This window comes from Micropterus dolomieu, linkage group LG02 (genome assembly GCF_021292245.1).
Source record: "Micropterus dolomieu isolate WLL.071019.BEF.003 ecotype Adirondacks linkage group LG02, ASM2129224v1, whole genome shotgun sequence".
Classification (NCBI taxonomy): Eukaryota; Metazoa; Chordata; class Actinopteri; order Centrarchiformes; family Centrarchidae; genus Micropterus; species Micropterus dolomieu.
This window is the reverse complement of record NC_060151.1, coordinates 8,605,416-8,626,884: the sequence shown is the minus strand read 5'-3', so window position 1 is coordinate 8,626,884 and position 21,469 is coordinate 8,605,416. Positions and strand designations below refer to the sequence as shown.

At 41.1% G+C, this 21,469-nt stretch overlaps 4 protein-coding genes across 4 annotated transcripts; 2 read left to right on the top strand and 2 right to left on the bottom strand.

Annotated features, from left to right (window-relative positions):
* Nucleotides 1–393: 393 nt before the first annotated feature.
* Nucleotides 394–3,022, top strand: rrp7a (ribosomal RNA processing 7 homolog A). Its single transcript, XM_046072896.1, has 7 exons — nt 394–518; nt 735–877; nt 1,006–1,131; nt 1,523–1,646; nt 1,841–1,938; nt 2,024–2,231; nt 2,848–3,022. Exons 1-7 carry the CDS (start codon nt 455–457, stop codon nt 2,931–2,933), a joined length of 849 nt encoding a protein of 282 aa, XP_045928852.1. The 5' UTR covers nt 394–454; the 3' UTR covers nt 2,934–3,022.
* A 232-nt stretch (nt 3,023–3,254) lies between these two features.
* LOC123985392 (zona pellucida sperm-binding protein 4-like) lies at nt 3,255–7,083 on the bottom strand. The gene is made up of 12 exons (XM_046072872.1): nt 6,793–7,083; nt 6,494–6,618; nt 5,536–5,656; nt 5,158–5,292; nt 4,854–5,026; nt 4,638–4,717; nt 4,396–4,529; nt 4,111–4,294; nt 3,868–4,012; nt 3,718–3,787; nt 3,512–3,646; nt 3,255–3,426 (listed from the first exon to the last, which is right to left on the bottom strand). Exons 1-12 carry the CDS (start codon nt 6,983–6,985, stop codon nt 3,308–3,310), a joined length of 1,614 nt encoding a protein of 537 aa, XP_045928828.1. The 5' UTR covers nt 6,986–7,083; the 3' UTR covers nt 3,255–3,307.
* Nucleotides 7,084–7,818: 735 nt separating this feature from the next.
* Nucleotides 7,819–11,467, top strand: wbp2nl (WBP2 N-terminal like). The gene is made up of 8 exons (XM_046072904.1): nt 7,819–7,978; nt 8,518–8,626; nt 8,746–8,884; nt 9,099–9,191; nt 9,524–9,721; nt 10,154–10,267; nt 10,783–10,859; nt 10,984–11,467. The coding sequence occupies exons 1-8, from the start codon at nt 7,920–7,922 to the stop codon at nt 11,038–11,040; spliced, it is 846 nt and encodes a 281-aa protein (XP_045928860.1). The 5' UTR covers nt 7,819–7,919; the 3' UTR covers nt 11,041–11,467.
* Nucleotides 11,468–12,731: 1,264 nt separating this feature from the next.
* Nucleotides 12,732–20,423, bottom strand: LOC123983420 (heme-binding protein 1-like). The gene is made up of 4 exons (XM_046069676.1): nt 20,067–20,423; nt 16,027–16,165; nt 14,715–14,895; nt 12,732–14,291 (listed from the first exon to the last, which is right to left on the bottom strand). The coding sequence occupies exons 1-4, from the start codon at nt 20,142–20,144 to the stop codon at nt 14,114–14,116; spliced, it is 576 nt and encodes a 191-aa protein (XP_045925632.1). The 5' UTR covers nt 20,145–20,423; the 3' UTR covers nt 12,732–14,113.
* Nucleotides 20,424–21,469: the final 1,046 nt, after the last annotated feature.

Genomic DNA, 21,469 nt, shown 5'->3' with positions numbered 1-21,469 from the left:
TTACTATATGTGTATTTGTATATTTTATAAAGTTTCAGTGTTGAATTAAGCTGAATAGTTGTGCTTACCTTATAACCAATTACAACAAAAATTACTGACTTCCTTATGTGAACATTTGGCAACAGACCTTCTAAGTAAATCCTTCATTTATGCTCGTGCTAGAAATGCTAATGTAGCACTGTTTTCTCACTGTAATCTTTATGTAAAAATAACGAGATCTTATAAGACAATTTATGGTGAACTGGCTGCGTTTGGAAATTCTTAAAATAGAAAAACTGTGCAATATGTTAATAATGGTATCTGATTATTTTCCATTACACGCTTACATTACAGTATATGTCTAATTAATTTAGTTTTATACGCCGTCGTTTCAATTTTAGTGGTGTTGTGTTTCTGTAGAAAAAATTACGTACTTGGTTTTAGTTGTACTTCCGGTGTGAAAGGTCACAACAAGATGGCGCCGTCCAAGAAGAAACATGCCAGTAGCCAGCCTTGTGTTATTCCTGGAGGTTTTACGGGTAATAATTGGCTAAGTTAACAATAATAATTTCAGCCTCTCGCTAGCATACTGATTTGTTCTCGGTCAGAAGTGTTTGTTGTCATTTTACGCGGTGTGGGTGGTTATTGATCTGTAGCCCTCTTCTGCCTGTTAGCCAGGGATCGCTCGGGGGTTACTGATACAGAGTGACGTGTTGTCTTTAGGTTATTTTGTGTTTTCCTTTCTCTCTTCGCAGTACTGCCCTTACAGTTTAGCTCCGACAGCGTTGCACAGCACAAGCTGTATGTGAAAGAGCACAGAGTCCGAGCTGAGAAGAGTTCTCACAGACCACTGGACCGGACTCTGTTCGTGCTCAACATCCCTCCATACTGCTCACAGGTATAGTTTATACTCAATGAATGTCTCACTGTCTGGTCTAGACGACATGTTAATCATATAATTATTTTCTCCTCATACAAATTCAGACTACTAAGTGTTGCAGACCTGCGGTGCTGTTTTTGTTTCAGGGTGTTGTCAAAGAGTTGTTCTCGCAGTTCGGCTGTGTTCAGACCGTGGAGCTGAGAGACCACCCGGGCTCCTTTGAGGAGTCTGGACCCAAGCTTTCCAAGTTCTTTAAACCAGCTGAAAAACAGGTTGGTCCTTACTGCTGCTGAGCAAGGCTGCATACAGCATTCTTCTTAAATTAATTAAATTATTTTCATGATTAATCGATTAGTTCTTTGGTGAAAGATGTTGATCAGTGTTTCCTAAAGCCCAAGATGACGACTTCAAATGTCCTGTTAAGCCCCTGTCCTAGAAGAGTAAAGAAACGAGAAAATATTCACATTTGAGAAGCTGATATCAGAGAATTTGGACATATCACAAATGATTCTCAAAATATAGTTGACAACTAATCGAGTAATTGTTGCAGCTCTACAGCTGACTTTTTTCTTCTGTAACACCACAAGCAAACATTAACTGTATTTAACATGTACATTATATTTCAGGTCATTATTTTACCACTGTTTTCTCTGTCCCTTCCAGGGTTTCAAAATGGGCTACATTGTGTTCCAAAACTCCTCCAGTTTGACAGCAGCTAAATCACACCCACATAATGTGCCGCTGGTGGTCAGCACAGAGAAGCATCCAGTGAGGACAGGAGTACAGAGTGAGTTTTTGTTTTTATTAATGCAAAATCTAATATTATTTTCTCACTTCATGGCTGTTTTTGTGTTGCTTTGCATTAATTCTATTAAATATGAACCTGGTATTGCAATTTCAGTGTGAGCCACGTCCTTGTTGATCACACACGCAGAAATTGTATGACACATTCATGTTATGTGTTGCGCTTTCTTATGCCAGAATGGATTCAGCAGTACACAGAGTGTTTTATTCAGCCGGACAAGCTGCAACAAATAGTCGACTCCTTCATGGTGGACTACGACAAGCGGAAAGAGGAGGTGAGAGTTCTGCAGCTCTTTCTCCACCCTCACCCACCCAAACAGTGCACATGACTTCCACTTGGGTTTGTTTTCTTTGTCACAGCATGCAAAGAGGCTGAAGAAGGAGGCTGAGCAGCAACAAGAGGATGAAGAGGGCTGGGTGAAAGTCACAAGAGGACACAAGGGTACCAAGGCCCGCCCCCACAGTGAGGCAGCCAACCAGAGGGCTCTACAGAAAGAGAGAGGGAAGAAAAAGAGGAAGGAGCTCATGAACTTCTACACCTGGCAACACAGAAACACACAGAAAGAACGTAAGTTGCCAGTTTGGTTTATTGTTTTCTTCATCTGCAGGCTATATTTGCCCTTAAAGGGTAACTTCAGTATCTTTCAACCTAGACCCTATTTTTTCATGATTGTGTGACCATTAAAAAAAAAAAAAAAGGTCCAGTGTTGAGCAATCGCACTGCAGTCAGATGCAGCAAAACAGGGCTGCAATGTAATCCTTGTGGACAATATTGCCTCGTCAGAGACAGGCTTATAGGTTTTTGTTTAACCAGAAACAGTCGCTCTATCACTCTTGTCAAAGCCACCAGACTCTATTGATAAAAACAGCAATTATAACTCACAGAACACGGGAATTTCTGGTCTACTGCTGCTATTGGTTAGTTTGGTGTTTTAAAGGGTTAAACACACTAAAGTCACAATAGGTAGAGGTAAAAATACACAACAACCTGAGCCTATCAGTGACAAAAACAAGCACTTTAGTGGACACACTTTGACAGGATGCAGAGGATTATGTTGAACCCTGTCTCGCTCAATATTGGACCAATTAAAAAAAATCAGACACAACATGGGAAAATAAGGTCCAGATTGAAAGATGCTATTGTTTGAAGGAAATTAACTGCATTTTGTTTTTCCCCCTTTCAGATATTGCTGAACTAAGGAAAAAGTTCGAGGAGGATAAACAGAGAATATCTCTGCTGAGGGCACAGAGAAAGTTCAGACCTTATTGAGTCTACTTTTTCTAGGCTAATTTCACAGATTGGGTTTAGTTACATTATAAACCTGAGCATTTTGTTGTTAATAAACTTATTCTGATTAACTTTTCATGACCATTTAATTACCAGCAGCTCATAAGACATTTGGGAAAACATTTGTTGGTAACAAAGTATTAAAGGTGACATGCAGGATCACTTTTGGCTTGATTTACAAAAAACAAACTGCTAGAAGTGATCGACTACAGCTGTGGATTTTATGACTAATAACTTTACGCTGGAACGGTCACACCAGGGTCGGAGCACTCGCTCCTTAAAATTACACAGTACCATAACAAGTTTGCATTTACAGTGAATTGTTTTATTGAGATTGTTCACTTTCAACTTGTGTATCACAAGCTTGTTGTGCGTCTGGCTTCTGCTTTTCTGATGCATGACCATACAGTGAACAGCAGGATCAATAGCAGGGTGGCACAAACACCAGAGAGCATATACACCGTCACCTGAAACACTGAGGAACAGAGAAAACCCATTTAATTCAAGTATTGCCGTCGTTCCACCACACTAACTATAGCTTTGCTCTGTGCAGGACGCACTTGTCTTCGGTTTCACACATGCACTGGCTTCCAGTTCAGTGTTGTTCTGTCCCAGCAGCAGTGGCCCTAAAGAGACCACCATGACCTGGTGGGACTCAGACATCACCTCTCTTCTCTGTCTTTCACCCTCAGATGCTGTTTGAGGAGAGGCAGAAGTTTAATAACACATATAGTGTACCAGGTGAAACCTACTGTAACATACTTACAAATGATGGTGCAGCTCTGTGCACAGTGATCATCATTTGCGCAGATTTCCACCCAACAGTAGAAGTATATCTATGTAAGAGATAACACAGCCATGTCTGCAGAGATGCACACTTTTATATCATAGAAATACACAGATGTGATGACCTTACTTCCTCCACACTTGGTTGGCCTGTAAGAGGGTCCAAGAAGGCAAAGGTCTTGACATCAAACCTCCTGACTTGAGAGAGGGAGGTGGTCTTCCCCATGTGGTCCACAGGAACAGAGCTCCTCATGTTATCCGAAGGGTTGGGACATCTATCCAGGAGGAAAAGAAATTGTCAGCTGCTCAGTAACTTATGCACGCGATTCCAGTTTCTCATCTCAGGTTACCAGAGTAACTAACTCCATCTTACCCATCATAGAGCAGCGTCCACACAGAGTGTTCAGACGCAGGGTAGGCAAAGCAATCCCGCACACGTAGGGAAAGTGTAGGGTCTGGGGAAGGCTGGGCAATAGAGATCTCTACATATGTAGCTTCACGCAGGGGCATGGTCAGGGGAAGCTGCTCCTTTGGAAAAAAGGATGTGAAAGATGCATCTAGAGGAACAAATCACAAATACTGTCACTAAGGTTTTGTTCTAAAGGACACAATGCAGAACTCACTGAGCGATTCCATACTGCGCTCCTTTTTTAGTTACCTTTGGCCATTCTCATCTGCACTTTGATGGTTCCTAGTGCAACCACAGGCGGCGGGTTGGTCACTGCATACAAGGGCTGCAAGGCTGCTGCACGCTTTAAATCTGATGCGTCATATGCACACTGGACCTGGAGACTAAAAACCTCAAACTTACCAGGACATTTGTCATCACTAGTATACTAAAAGTGTGAGGGAAAAAAAAAAACAACATTTTCTAAACTGCAAAAAAGAAAAAATGACTACCTAAATGGCAACTTTTTGGTTACACTTTCAGTAAGCAGCTCTTCCACTTCCACCTCATAGAACGTCACATCTCCGTTTACCTGAAAGCCAGGCAGAGACAAAAGAATTCAATACTCAAGCAAACATATCAACTACCCCATGTGACTGTAGTTTGTAAAAAGGTGATATTTTTAATCAGACATCTCATTTTGGAATCTAACACTTAAGTAGCATTACAGTCATCTTTGCACCACAGTCCGTGACTCCAATCTTGAAGACAGCCATGTCTGGGGTGGTGATCATAGGGAAACATTGTGGCTGATCCTTGACCATGAGGCTGCTGAGGTCGACAGGCGGGTCTCTGTCTGTGGCCTTTACTGAGAACACAAAGTGTCCGTCCAGAGAGCAGGCTAGAGGGAGTGTTAGCACACAGGAAAGTGTTGACCATCTCTTATTTGGAGGAAAGGTCAATTCATGTACCTCATCACGAAAAAAAATAACTTCTATGTATAGAGTACTTTGATAGATATGGCAATCTTACTATCGAGTCTGTAGTAGCAGATTAAATCCTGAGCATCATAGCAGCATCCCAGTTTGTTGCAGGTATCACCAGAAATGCGCTGCGGTCCACAGTTCACTCGTAGAGGTCTATGTAGGTCACAATTTCTAGGTAAGGCTGGAGAAGACAGAATACACTGTATTGTCCAAACCCTCATTGTATTGTTAATGACAGGTACAATCATCCCATGGCATCACTTGTAAATAAATGATTCTGAACTCTCGACCAGGCGCCAAAGGAAAATATGCCACTTTAAGTTTTGATTGATGAAATGGACAAAAATAAAATAAGCACTGACTTCAGATAGAAAATATAACCGTGTCAATGAGCTTGTTCCGCTTCTCAGCTGTTTCCACTCACGTGTTGGGATAAGTCGAGTCCTCTCACTGTATGTCTTTATCAGAGGACAGCTGATATTTACCCTGAACCATTGATCCTCTCCGGTCAGCTGTACATGCAGAGGGATGATCACTTTGCTGCCCTGAGGATCACAATGAGGGTGTTGAAGCCATACATACCATTTTTCCATTTACACACACACACACACACACACACACACACGTATTTCCATAAAATGGTAATGTAGTTTATGACCACCCAATGTGTCTATGCATAATGTGCTTTACACACAAGACAAAAAAACATAAGAATTTGATCATTCAAATCTGTAAGTAGCCCTTCTATTGTGAAGAAATCCATACATTTGTTGAACTAACTGGTAATCACCATTTCCATATTTTCTCTGAGAACCCTGCCACTGTGATCTTTAAATTGTCCCACAATCCTGTTAGGGACTGAGCAAAAATTAAAAGGGGGTTGAGCAGGTTCTAAAAATTCTCTTTTCTTTTTGCTGAGCAGAGGGTAGTCAAAACATTTTTGGGATAGTGAGGAAGCAAAATCAGTAAAATGTAAAAAAAGAAAAAATAAATAAAATCTGCAAATCAGTTGACAGACACAAGACAGTTGGAATATTCTGTCAACAGGATGCATTATTTTGTTGTTGGCCATACTTGGCAATTGTTAATTCCAATTGTGTGATTTGGTGGCAAGGAGAAGATTATTATTCCATTAATATACTAAGGTCTAATTTGGAACACAATATTTTCAACTCCTTGTGCACTTAAGTTTATGGTTCACTGTACAAATCAAAAGTGTTTCACTTAAAAATGTTGTTGGGAAGGGAGTGCCTTGTTAATCATAGTAATTGGGGAGGGTCCAAATAAACTAGTAATGCTGGAGAGAGCCTTGATTTGTATATAAGAGAAACATAATGTTCAACCCCAATAACTTCAGCACATCGCCCTTTTTTTCTTTTTACCTCAATATGTGCATAGCAGCTGTCATATGTGCTGTAAAAGGAGAGGACCTGGTTTTTCTCTCTGCCCACTTTCACGCCACAGGACCCCTCCGATTGAGGCACTGGGATTGTGGCCCCTGTCATGTCTAAGAAAAACAATGCACACATTATTGATGGATTCAACGCAAATGCTGAGAGCCTACTTTTAATGTAAGCAATTGAGTGAGCACTTTGTAGCCTACTGAAACGATTCCAGAACATTGCTGCCATCCATCTCATGGGTTGGACATTTAGTATTGCAACAAAGAACGCGATCTTACCTTTTACATGTATATTGCTTTTGACAAGCGGACCGAAAACAGCTCTTATCCTTCCATCAGAGCAGGTGACTCTCGGCAGGGCCTGCTCCGAAGGTGTTCTCTTCATCTGGACCGTTGAGAAACACCAACGGTGTTGAGCCATTAAGGCAAAAATTAAAGAAATGAAATGAGGTTTTGCACAATAATAATTCATCTTCTTATGTTTTGGCTAATAAGGCGTTGGTCCTAGATATGCAGGTTCTGTGTTTGATTTGACAATGCGAAGGGGTCAGGCGACTTCTGTTAATTAGTGTTAATTGGTCAGAAGCTTGCTGCGTCTCGCTGTTGCCACCTGTGAGTCCCAAGAGCTGCCTGATTAAAACTGATTTGAAAAGTAGGACAGAATACGCTGGCAATTAATAAAAAGGTCAGTGTTTAAATACTACATGCTGTGCACATACGGGCCAAGGTTTCCTCGGGGAGCCATTACATGAAATCATTGCGTAACTCAAAGGACTTGCCAGCCTCGCCCTCTCTCCCCATGGCAATGCTTGTACCCATCTAATTATTACATAAGCATTTTAACCTTTATTCACTGCAGCATCCTGTCAGTGTTTCAAATGAAAGTCCATTTGTGCTGTCCGGATCTGTGATTAGCCTACTATTAAAAGTCCATCCCATTCTTCAAGTAGACTTTGTTTTGGAAATAATATTTAAATGAGAGTATGCCTAAAGAGACCGGTTAAATTCCGCGTGGACTGACTTCATGTACCTAAATCATTCATCATTTCATTTAAATTGTGAATGAGATGGGTTAATCAAATGAGGTTTGGATGGTAGGCTATAGACACATAAGAACATCATAGGCCTTATACATTTCTGGACACCTGTGATACCGGTGTTCCGGCATGGATGCCAGAAGACATCGCGTGAACCTGTAGTTATTTACGTGATCGATCAAATTTCAAACAATGATCTTAACTGTCAGGTATCAGCGGGACGCAGCAGTCTGTATGCTAATGATGTTGATCATCCTACGAGTCACGAGTTGTTGACGGTGTCGTGACGTAACGCCCGTGACGTTCCTGTGGCATACCCGACCCCGAGTCCGACTTGAGCAGCAGGAAAGCATCAGACGACTCTAAAACATGGCTTTAAATCGGAATCACTCGCAAAACGGCGGCGTTGTGATAAGCAACGGAGAAAGGTAACGTTATCTATTGCATTTATGTGGAGAATTTGATTAACTAGCTAGCTGTCGCCTCTCTTCTTGGCATGTTTACTTTCCAGTGCGTAGTCAACAGAATGCTATCCACACGCTAGCCTCCTCCTGCTAACTGTTGGCTTGCTGGCCTGATTAACGTTAGCATAGCTGGCTGACACTTCTGTTCCATTGCTAATGTTGCCGTTAGCTGTGTAATTCACATGATGTGTTTACTGCTTTAAACGAGGGTTTTAATATTAGTAACGTCTGACTTCATAGCATTCGCGTATCTTGACAGCTGGTTTAAGCAAGATGACTAACTTGTAACGTAAGCCGACTATCAAAACAGGAAGTAGCGGTAGCTTTCGTTAGGATGTTGACATCTTGTTGAGACCAAAATGGCAACATATATAGGTGTGTAAGCTACACTTTATGAAATACAGTAGTTTCAAACAATTCTCAATTGATATTTCGTACCACAGTTGTGTCAGCAGATCTTTTGTGGGGTCTGTAACAGGTTCCTTTATTTCTTCTTTCCTCAGTGTTGTAAGGGAATGTAAGAATGTGGAGCTGTCATTCAGCGATGTCGCCTGCAAGACAGACCTGCTGAGGGGGACTAAGAAGGGCACCGTTTACCTCACGCCATACAGGGTACAGCCGAAATGACATGGCGTTTGTTCGTGTTCAGTGTTCACATTCTCATATATTATATCATATGTTGTAACTCTCCCCACACACTCATTTGTCTCTTCCCTCATTCACTGGCTTAGCTGGTGTTTGTTTCCAGTAATACCAAGGATTGCCTGGGTTCAGCCATGTTCCCCTATTATCTGATGAAGGGCTGCAGCATTGAGCAGCCAGTCTTTGGGGCCAACTACATTAAAGGAACAGTGTCCGCTGAACCTGGTGGTATGTGGCCATTTGTTTTTGCTTTTAACTTGAATTTGATTTAATACTAATTTCATTAATGGTCATATTTGTATTGCACAATACAATAGATATTAGGTGCATTATCTTAGTCAAAATAAAAGGACTGCACATGCCTGTTGTCTCTGTTACCATTCACAATAAAGCACAAATGTAGCCTTCTGCATTTGTTCTAAATGTATGACTCTTTGATCAGGTGGCTGGGAGGGCCAGGCCCATTTCAAGATGTCATTTCCCAGTGGAGGAGCCATAGAGCTGGGACAGGATCTCTTCAAACTGGCCACAAATGGTTTGTATGCTAGTTTCCTTACAGTAGTCACTGTGTCCCACATTATACAATGCAGAATATACTTTAATAACTACTTTATATGGGGGGTAAAGTGGTATTTAAACCCTCAACCAAAGTGGTAATACCACATTGTAAAAATACTACAGTCAAGGTTAAAATCTTAATAATAAAGAAGTATAGCGTCTCTTAATGAGTGGCCCCATTAGTATAGATATACTTTATATGCAAAATAGGCAATTGTGGAAAAATGGTGAGTGAATGAATACGCCTATAACCTCTGGAAAGTCCAGTTTATTTGTTGCCAAAAAAACTTTTCTCTTGCTGTATTTCAGCTTCTCGTGCTGCTCCTGCACAAAACGGTGCTGCCTCTTACGGCTATCCTTCACCTGGAATGATGAATGGCTACGGCCCACCTCCGCATGCTCCTCCCGCCTATCCTTACCCATCCCCTCCCCAGCAGAATGGATTCTACCAGGGCCCTCCCCCTGCTGCTGGTAACATGGGCTACCCCTGTCCAACAGCCACTGCAGGTACAGAATTCAGTAATTTGTAATATGACATTTATATGCCATCTTACACCGAAGGTACACATGACAAATTAAGTGTAAAGTCTTTAGGATTTGCTAAACAGTTTTCACTCAAGGACTACTTACTAGCTTTTTTTCTGCAGGATATTTTCTTTTTTCGTTCTTTCACTTTTACAGTCAATAATTGTAATGTAGAAAAGGCCAGTATATACTCAAAGATGTGGAGACTTTCATAGTTTTTAGCCTTTAGGTTATGTTTCCATGCATGTGTTTGCAGTTGCCACATATTTGTTTTTCACATTTTTTGTCGTCAGTGTCCTCATTGCACATAAGTAATAACCCTTGAGGTACAAATGATGTAACCTCATTGGACCTTGAAACTCCATCTGTCTTTTTTTTTTTTATTTTTTTTTTTCCTCTCCTTCTATGTTCCAGGAATGTACCCATCTGGTTTTGACTACATGGCCCCACCTCCTCCCTACCCTGGGCCACCCCAAAATTGGACTGCACCGCCCCAGAACTGGACAGCAACACCGACACCACCTCCAGGTCTAATTCTCTCTCGCTCTGTCTTTATTTTTTTCCTCTTATGTATGTCTGTGTCACTGCACCCGTCAGATCTGATCTGTCTCCCTCAAAGTGAATCACTTCGAATCACGCCACCAAAAAGGGGTGCTGCTGTCTCATCCGCTACACATCAAAATTACAAAGGATAAAACAACCTCCCCTCCCCGATCTCTTTTCTAGCACCTTGTGGATTTTGCTGAAAACAGTCTCACCCTGCACATGGGATGAGCTTGGTACACTGTGAAATGTCAGTTTGGCATATCTCCAAGTGAGGACGAGCGTTTTGCCTCTGTGCATCCTCAGGGTGCGCCAGTAGATTTTGTCTGGAAGATTACTGGGGCCTTCACTGGTTGTACTTCATATGACTAGTACTGTGCTCCTCGCATCAGTCCTCCTTACAAAGTTTGGAACTGTAGCGTCTGTTCCTAAATATGTTCAGCAGTCGTCACTGTCTGACTTTATCATCCTGTCTTTGTCATGCCTCATTTTATGCACAGGTAACTCCAAGGCAGCTGAAGCAGCAGGCAGTGCGTACTACAATCCCAGCAATCCACACAATGTCTACATGCCCAATGTAAGCTTCTTTGCTTGTTTTCACCTTGCTTAAAGTTGTGTAGACATGACATGTGAGTTCTCCTTTTAATGGCGCTTGCACAAAGTTGTGTTATTTAATTTTATTTTTATTTATTCCCTTGCAGGAACGGCCTCCACCATATGCACCTTATCCAAACTCTCCTGACAAGAAAAGCAACTGAGACTCTTGCACTTCAATGACACTCCTCTCTCTTCCTCTGTATCTTAAATATATTCTAAAGCCAGGAGTAATGTTCACGGATACCTACTTGATTGTAGAATATAGAAAAGAAAATGCAAGTAATAGAGGGCTCAAAGATGTCAGTGATAAATCACCAATGAATCAACAACATTTTGGATACTGGAATAGCTCATTAAGCAGTCACGTATATTAAATAGAGTTTTTCCCTTTTACATAAATTCACTTAAAATGATTGATGGCTTGGACCTTTTCTGAGACTCGTCACTGTTAACATTCTGAGTGACTGGATTTATTTACTCTGTCTCTCTCTAACAAGGTAATGGGAACCTAAACTGTCCTTGTTAAGAGCTGTAAGGAGGAGGTAGTATGGGGAATGTATTTTTAAAGACGGAGATTTATTACCGAAACTTTTTGTAGCAATTTCTTGATTGCACTTCCTATAGTTATTAACAATACCAACTCCTATTAACACAGGTATTTTTGCAGTATCACTGAAGGTACTTTGTGTATTTCCTATACAGTTTTGTGTTGAGTAGTAGTTGTCCATATACAAAACTAGAACTGGTTGTTACTGAACAGTAATACAGTGAGTTAAAAGTTTCCTTCATATATGACCAATGTGATCCTGCACTGTCAGTCACATGACAGTATAAGCACTGTCAGTCACATGACAGTATAAGTAATTCCACTCCATTGTATGACCTAAATCTCACAAATAACATATATATATATATATATATATGTTATCAAAAGGAGCAGTGCAGTGTTTGAAAAGGGGGAATAGATAGATTTCTCACATTACAAATCTCTGTATGTGCAATATTTCAACCTTACATTTACAAGGTTATAGGTGACAGGCTGAGGTCACCTGAATAACCCTTTCTCTAGTCCTAGATTCTGTTGTATTCATGTATGCAGAGCCAAGCTGAAATCAGAACTCTATTGAAATTTCACTAATGTAGGGTTACAGGGCCACAGCATTACATTAAGGGCCCATCAGTGTTTTGCCTGCTGTTGAAACTTCTGAAAGAAAATCATTTATTCCTGATTAAAGTGGGGTGAGGTGTCAACATGGTGTGTAATTGCATCCTCCTCATTGTGCATCAGTTAACACCTGAAGAACTATTTGCACACAGTTGTAGAGGATAGAGGATATTGGGGGTTTTTATTGGGGGGGGGGGGGGGGGGGGGGGGGGGGGGGTAGTTTTTGGTTTGCTTGAATTAATCAAATGTCTATACATTAATCTTTTGCAGTTCTTATTCCTCTTGCTGAATTTTGTCTCAGTTATAATCTAATAAATGAGTAATTTGTTGAATTCTGCATTTTGACATTTTTGTTTTTTAGCTTAAGAACCAAATGACCTCAAATGAAACATTTATCCAATCCTCATATTTTAAACATCATAATTTGGTTAAATATCTTAAATATCTAATAGACATTTACTTAAGTATTTCTGCATTTTATTCAAGTCATTGATTTTCTAATTTTCATTGGTTGAACTTGTGCTTTAAACATTTAATCTATATAATGGAGTCCAATTACCATAATGTTTAATCTTTAATTTATGGAAATAGTACACCACATTGTACAATACAAGTGTTTGGAGTGGTACTGTCTCCGACAACGTTTCACAAAATGAAGAAATTAGACAATTAAAATGATCCACACTCTTACTGAATAATATATTTATTATGCTATGAAACACCATCAAACGTGAACATACTGTTCACTCTGATCACAGAAAATCACAATGGACAGATGTATCCAATAATACTGTTTCAACAGTGATTAAGTAAAGATGTCATGCACTAAAACACAAAATATTCACTACACAGAAATGCTTTCTGAATCAACACATAACCACACAGTTTATAATAACACCTAAAGCTACCTAGCTAATTTACACCCACAGCTGACCACCCATTAATTCATAAAGACTAGTTCTACTTTATGGCTCGACTCCTGTTTCCTTCCAGTTCCTTACTTAGGAAAAGGAAGTGTGCTTTTTACTACCATGTATCTAAAGTTAATTCTATACATTTCTCTGTAGCCGCCACTTAAGTGTAAACTAGATTAAAGATGTGCAAAGCCCTACTGTGTTCTTCAGGGAGATGACAGCTCTACAGGGTATTTATCGACCCTTTGGGATGAACATGTACTTCTAAAAGGAATGGAAAAAATCAACTCATGAATTTAAAATACAGAGACATTACTCACTGAGTTGCTTAGATAACAGTTTATCTAAAGGTAATTTTTTTAAATTGAAGAAAATTAGAGAAACTTAGAGAACTGAACTCTGTCACAGTAGTACATACTGAAACGTATTGCACGCAACTCCAACTAATACTTTCAACTTCTTGACACTGTATTTGTCTAGAGCAGCATATCACATATCAGGTCGTAAGTGCTGCTAACTCGTTAGCACAGTTAGCTGTGTACTGTGTTGTATTTGTATTTTATCTGTTTGATAAGGAAAATAGAAGTGAGAGTATTTCCTTTCTTGACATTTGGACTTTATGTTTATTTATTAGAATAAAAAAGCGAAGAGAGCTTGTTTAATATAGCAAACTTGTTTCTTGTTTAAGTAGATATCTCTGCAACACAATACATAGATGTCAGAGCTGTTCCTTCTGCACATTCTGTTGATAACGTTAATGTTTGAAACCAAATTCTGGCCAAATCTTACACATTGCACCTTTTAAAGTCATTGATTTCTTTAATCACCCAGAGCTACAAGGGGTGAGTTTAAATTAGAAATGAAAGAAAATTAGCTAATGAAAGAGAAAATGCTAATGCTCTTGATGTTAAATTTTAATTTGTCCCATTGCTTGAACACCTAACTTCACTGCTACTGAATGTGTGACAAGCAGAAGATCAGATGGATAAAGGCAACGTGGGTAATCTCTATCTGTCCATTGGGGTTCAAAGGGCTATCAGGTCACCATATTGCTCTTACCAATCAAATACTGTTAGAGCTACAGGTTTGTCAGGGTAATTAAGGTTGAATAAAGGATTCAGCATGAGATTTGACTCAGATCTGATCAAACGGCTCCTACGGCTCCTCCTGTAGAAACCACACCTCGTTGCGGCGTCCATAAGGCTTGAGCGGTGGGTCATAGCTGCAGCAGAAGTACTGCTTGCGCTGAAAGGGGGCTGTCTCACCCAGGGTGCGTGTCAAACGCAAGGCCTCTGCTCGGTACTCACTCTCCCCTGCAAAGCCTCCAAACTGCCTGTGAAAAACATTTTTATTACGTGGATTATTTGTGTTAATTGGGTGAATTGTTTGAACTTTTTACCAGATGGAATGGAACAGGGACCCAGAAAGCACACATGCACACTGATATTTCAAACAACGTGAACCAGTGAGGTCAAGTAAACCTGCCTGAGGACGTGCTCTACCACAATAGTCCTGCAGGAGACTGAACATATTAACTAAGGCCTCCAAAAATAAAATAGCTGCTAGTGCATTTGGGTCAGGTGGGGTAACTGTGCTGTCCAAATCTATTTGGAAAATTTGGACAAAATAAGTTACTAGTACAGTGCAAAACTCATGGAAAGACTTTAACCCACAGCATCTAAAATAAACATCCATAATACTCTCTTCCTTGTATATAAACATCAGCAGTTTTAAACGAAACACTTTAAATGCCTACAGAGCATAGACAGTCATGCCGTGCTGCTCCTCAATCCTGATGGCACTGTCGGTGGGAGTTGGGGGGCTTTGCTGGTAGTTGGAGGGGATGCGGATGCCGACCACCAAGCGGCGAGACAGAACACCGTCATTCCGTGGGTACACAGTGATGATTATGGGAGCTGCTGTACCCATGGCCTCACCTTAGTGTGAGACAGAATGTGAGTTTAAATAGGAGGGAACACAGAGGAGAAAGCTAACTACCCACATGTAAAGGTCAGGATCTGTGGTTTTGTGTAGAGTACATAAAAAAATTATGCAGATGCCAACAGTGATAGTTATTATTCCGACACTGCAAAACAGGCCATGTATATGGTCTGTAAATTACTTACCTTCAGCTATTGGTCTACTGTCTTTCTTCGCTGTGGCCTTCATCAGAATACGAAAATCTTTTTATTACATTACATTAATCAGTTCTTTTGACTCATATTTAATAATGTGTGTTATTTAAAAAAAACAATCTATGAAATGTATTAACTTGGGAGAAGAACGGGAAACGGAGGCAGTTCATGAAAGAGGAACCTGGATGCTGATGATGTTTTCGTGAACATCTGCATTGCGCATGTGCATAGTGGAAGTAAATAGAGAAGGGTGGCTGGGCTTCACCGATTACTTTAGAAAAACACATAACTTTATTCACTGATTTTGGTGAAACTCGATCATATTTTATTATAATATTTCCTGTTTTTTTATGCTAACTCTGTTGGACCTCTGGGAGGAGGAGCTTTTCAGGCCCGGGATGGGGAGGACCCAGTAAATAATGTTGGTGGTGAGCAGCGCTGGAATGGGCACCAGAAACGGAGCATGGAGAGTGGGTAACAGATCTGGGCTAATAGGACCAAGAGCTGCACGCCTAACTGAGCTAATGGCAGATACAGTTGGCAGCAGTTAGGGGTTACTTTAAAGCTATCTGTCCATCAGGAAACTCTAAATCACTGAGAAGTGAGGCAGAGCAGCCAGAGGACATAAGGACGAAAATATGATCCAGTTTCACTAAAATCAGTGTAATAAAGTTTTAAAATTGTGCTTTTGTACAGAAAGCCACCTTCTTGCCTTTTCTGCCACAAGTAGACTGCGCACACGTGCTATGCAGATGTTCATGCAAAAACAACCTAAAGAAGACCAACTTCCGCTGCTGAGGTCAAGTGATTTCCTGTCAACTGCAGAGGTGCTCTTGTAGTGGTCTGCCATTTTGTGTCTGCAGGTAGGTGCTCTTGGTTCATGAGCCAAGACATCTTGACCCACCAGAAAGTGTTATTTTCTAATTGGCTTACCTTGTTCATTGCTCCCGCCAATATACATAAGCAGCTTCCTCACCAGCTCCCCTGTCACTTGGTCAAAGGATCGTCCCTCAGAGGAGATCACAGCGTATTTGGCACCATCATACCGCCGCACCTCAAAGCTAACTCCATCCTAGGGAAGAAAGGGGGTGGCTTTGGCTTCAGCAGGCCAACCACAGCTACACAGTGTGCATAAATTGCTTTTATGCACATCGTCTTTCTCTTCCTGGGGATGCGTGCAGGGGATATGGTGACCTCACACATGATTCAACTCTCATACAGTGATGTTGACAGTCTGCTCCTAAGGAAAAGCCTTGAACAGGCGGGATTTACACTCGGAGGGCTGAGCGTGTGTGTTGGTGTGCGTGTGACTGTACATGTGGGTGTGTGAAATCAATGTGGGCAGCCAAATAATAAGATGCGGATAAAACATATTTACACTGATTTGATTTGATTTCTTCTTCTACTCCGCAGTGTTCAGTCAGCCTACCGAGAATAATGGGCAAGAGATGCACGGTCTTACGTAACAGCATACTGGCAAACACACATGCACAGAGCTCGCCCCCACCCCCAGACACACAGCAAAAATATGATGCAACAGTTTTGCATTAAATATGATTAAGTGGGGCTAATGTCGTACACAGTCACTCAACTATGCCACTGAGCAATAACTTTAATAGGTTTTGAAGGAATCTGGTCACTGTAGAGACTGTGATGCAGGTTTCAAATACAGCTCCTCATTTCCACTAATGTCATTATACTGTGTGCTATTTTATAGTGTATGGCTCTGTGTGTTTGTATGATGTTGTTTAGTGCTGGAATTTACTTTCATAACGTCATTGTCATTCGTTCTCCTTACAGTGTTTACCGTCGACCTATAAGAAGCTGCTGGCTCCTGTAAAATGTGCAGTTTATTATTTTGTAGATGGTTTTTTCAACATGATACCAGCTGCAAAGGAAAGAACAATGGAAATATGGTCAGAGCATCATTTCCAGTGCTTATTCTCGTTCTTACGTGGGCTTCTTAAGCATGTTTTCTCTTCCCTGAAGGAAAACGCACATCTAAAAATATCATTCAAATGCTTTCTTCTTCATCTTGTATATGAATTTGTGACTTTCTCCTTTGGAGAGTTGTATAGCAAATAAAACTTTCCTCCATCTAATATTACTGAAAACCCACCACAGAGGTAACTCACTACAGAGGACGGACCTGACAAATCTGTAAAGTGGTCCTGTAATCAGACAATGCAGAAGTTTTCATTCCTCAGCACATACAAGATAACACTATGTTATCATATAGTTCTACTTGTGACGAGCTCCTGCATAGTAATCACGAGGGTGCTGCTCCGTACGGCTTGTCAGTGGGACCACCATTACTTTGTGTATGGGTGACATACCAAGAAAGCAGAGCCTGTCCTCTAGTTAAGTAGTGCTATTAATGTGTCTGTCATGTGTCTGTGGTTGTGTACATGTATGTGTTTAGCTCCTGTCTTATGCCAGCTTTTAAAGTGATAATTACTCCATGCCATAACACAGCACACGAAAGGTATTATCAACACTAAGAGTGTTAAATTGCCTTGTCATTTCATGTTCTCTTAAAATAGTCGTCTACATTCATTAGCAAGCGTCTACATGAACTCCACCTATTGCCGTTGTTCTGCTGTGAACGTGTGTGCATAGTTATGTGTGTGTGAGGCAACTCATCTGTATTCTGTGTCAGTTTTAATTAAGTGTGAGGTGTCAGAGTCAGGCGGGTGCTCCATGGATCAGGTGACGAGCACTGATTTCAATACCTGCTGTTTAAACAAGCCATTCAAGTCCAGAGATTTGATAAACCTTGATGCTCTGGGTTTTCATGGCAGGAAGTGTGGGTGACCTTGCTATATGGTGGATTTGGATCAGTAATATAAATCACCAATTATAATCCTGATCTACATTATTTTCCAGTTCAAATGTGAGTATTTACAACTGTGCACATACTGCTGGCTTCTCGGGCTTCAGACAAGAGATGTTAGTGTGCAGTGTCAAAACAGATCTGCCGTCCTCTGTGTGTGGGTAAATGTGTCAGTTTGGGTCATTTGATTCCCTGTTGTCTCTGGTCAGTTGGGCAGGAAGTCCTCTTTGTCTCATTCTGTATGCCTTTGTCTCTCTGTCAAAAGTTATTCAAAGATAAACAAAGCCACTTTAGAAACCCACAGCAACCATGACATTACATGGCTACATGCTACATTGTAGGTCAACAGGGCAAGAGAAGAACCTCGAAATGTCTGTCCGCACATGACTGAATTTACTGGAATCTTTCCAGAAGAGTGTATACATTAAATATAGGCAAATACAATATATACATAGTATAAAAAAGGGCAGGGTGGGGGTTTTATATGTCACTGACTTCATCAGGGACGGTCAGTGTATCCACATGCACAAACAATCCACATATGAGCTCATGGGTTAATAACAAACACGTCTGATCTGCATCCTCTTCCAGGGCATTGTCAGTAAGCTTGTCCACCTATGGTTTCACATACATGTACACAGCATGCGGGCAGTACCTCTCTTCCTCACACACATAGACACACATGCATCCACAATGCCATGATGGAAACGAGATTTATCATCCCATGATTGTAACCAACCAGTCAAGTTGCAGTTTACATCCATACCTGTCCACACTCATGTGATATATGTAGTGTGGACGGATATGTCATATATATGTATGATTCCAGTGAATATACATTGTTGAACTGAAGGATACATTGATGTACAGTACTGGTTAAACAGGTACACATGTACTTCATTAATATGTAAAGATGGATTATAGCCCGACACAATGTACTGCTTTTGTTTCCTCATGGGAGTTTCAGATGCAAAGCCTCTGTATGGGCTATAGGTGAAATTCAGAATGAGGAAGGAAGTGAAAGGCAGAATGAACGAGAAGGAGGAAAGCCCGTACTGTGCTAGTTATTGTTTACTCAACATGTGTGTGAAATCTGGAATCGCCCAATTCATTTTTAAATAATGGCTAAAAAAAACTATTTTGAGGTCTATGACCTTTTAATCAAAAGTGTCACCTAGGACCAACTGTGAAATATGGTCACAATCTCCCCCTCTGTTCCCTAAGTATGGTGTTGAATAATGGCCAAAAAAGGGGTTTTCCAGGATATTATGACGTTGACCTTTGACCTTTTGGTCACTTGATTGTTGTATCCCATGTAGGCTAATGTGCGAAATGTTATCATAACTATGGCATCAATTCTTGAGATATGGACCTGTTTGTCAAGGTCATTTTGTGTTCACAGTAGCCGAGCAAGTCAAGTGTCACCAACTGAGAAAAATAGTCATCAGTTCTTAAATGGCCAAAGCAGTATTTTGTGAGGTCACGGTGACCTTGACCTTTTGACCACCAAATCCGAATCAATTTATCTTTGAGTGCAAGTGGACATTTGTGCCACATTTAAAGAAATTCCCTCAGGGCGTTCATGAGATATCACCGTTGACGAGAATGGGACGAAGGGGCAGAAAAACCTGAAAACATAACGCCTTGCGCCACAGAAGTCGCCAGAGCGGGGGCATGAAAACTGTGAGCTAGTTTTGAGCGCAGTACTTAATAAGAAAGCTTAAAACCTTTCTGACTTTGGTCTAGTGTGTATGCGTTACTGTTTTAGGGTTACACAGAACTCAGTATCACCATAGCCTGGTTATGTCTGCCTTGTTGCCTGGCAGAGGACCCCTTGCTGATTTGCCCCTTTGCCCCACACTGCGGCTCTACAGGCATCCTTATAGGTCACCAGCAATTAACTGCCAGTCAAGATTACATTACAGGGGCCATTTAAAGCAAAGTTAACATAACCTAGTTAGTGTTTCTTGCCGGATAATATACGAACGCAAACAGAAATGAAACCTTGCATCCTTACAGTACAGCAGGATAACTGTGCTAATCTTTGCAGCACACGCACGAATATAAATTGATTTTGCAGAAGTCTTTAATGATAGGCAGTGACTGAGTTGTGTCTGGCAGGTGTCCGCGCACTGCTTACCTTCGTCTCGCTGCTGAGCAATTTATATTCCGTCTCCTCGCTGTTTCCGAAGAGCGAATTCTTTATCATGCCAAACATGTCGCTTCGGCCAGGTCACCTCTCCTCTCTATCGCTCCTTTGGTTTGTTTACCCTGTCTTTCGTCCTTGTGCTTTTTGCAACAACAACTTTCTGACAGCTCCCTCGTTCAACTCCTGGAAAAACCTTGATAAACAAGAGGTAACTTCCCGACAGTATCCAGATGCTCCAAAGCGCAAATTCTCCTCCAGAGAAGAGCGTGCGCCCTGTTCCAGTGAGCACAGACCTCTCCTCAACAGATGCTTTCCCCCTTCGGAGACAGAAGTTGGAGACTTGCTGAATCCTCGCCCCTTTGCAGATCCAAGGAATGAACAAATCCGCCTCTACTCTGACGGGGGGAGTTTCTCCGCCCTCCTCTCTTCCTTCGCTCTGTTTTTCGTCTTACCAGCTTGACTCCCACTTATATCACCACCTTTCACTCTTAAACGTTTATGTTCACTTAATGTGGGGCATCAGTCTGACAGCATCAAGCCAATTTTCCATGGTTTATTACCCCCCAGAAGAGTTTGACCAGATGAGCAGAAGTAATTCCTTGGTATGGGATGCAGCATACAGGGAGTGTTGTCCCCCCCCCCCCACCTCGTCTCTCTCATTCTGTTTGTCATGACTGTCTGTTCCAGGATGCATAAAACAGTGGGCCGTGGAGCAGCACATTTACATCTCGCTTTTTGTGCAATACAAATTTTGACACAAGCCGTTGTTGTGTCAGTATGCATTGGACTTTCTTTCCAGGGCTGAGTGTGTGTGTTCTAGTTCAGGGCAGCGCATGGGTGCATGTCTTCCTGCCATGTGTGTCACTGTGCGTTGCTTTGCTTTGGGGTTGGTCTATTTAAATTCACACTGAAGGCAATGTTAGTCACCACTGGAGAATAAGAGGAAACAGGAAGGGTAGATTTAATGAAAAAATACTGGGATGGTTAATGTTGGGCCAGAAAAGGTGAGGTGCTGTATGAGGGAGCTGTGGAGGAAGAGGCAACAGAGAAAGAAGACCAGATTCCATCGAAGCAGGTATATATATATATATATATATATATATACGGTAAAAGGGTGGACAAAATCAATGGGACACTGTGCAGTAGAATGTAATTCAATGTCTGATTGAATTGATTTTAATTTGAACTTCATTGTATTAATTTTCTGCTGAGTTGCAAAGCTCAAAATTAAATTTTGAGGATGCAGCTTTTAGTGTTTTTTAAGCAGTGATTTCAGTCTCTTGATAAGGGGTTCCTTGGCAACCACTGTTTATCTTGGCTGATGCAGTTTTACCAGTGTTTGGCATGAACTGATTTTTTTTGTTCCTTTATTTGAGAGTAACAAGTAGTGGATA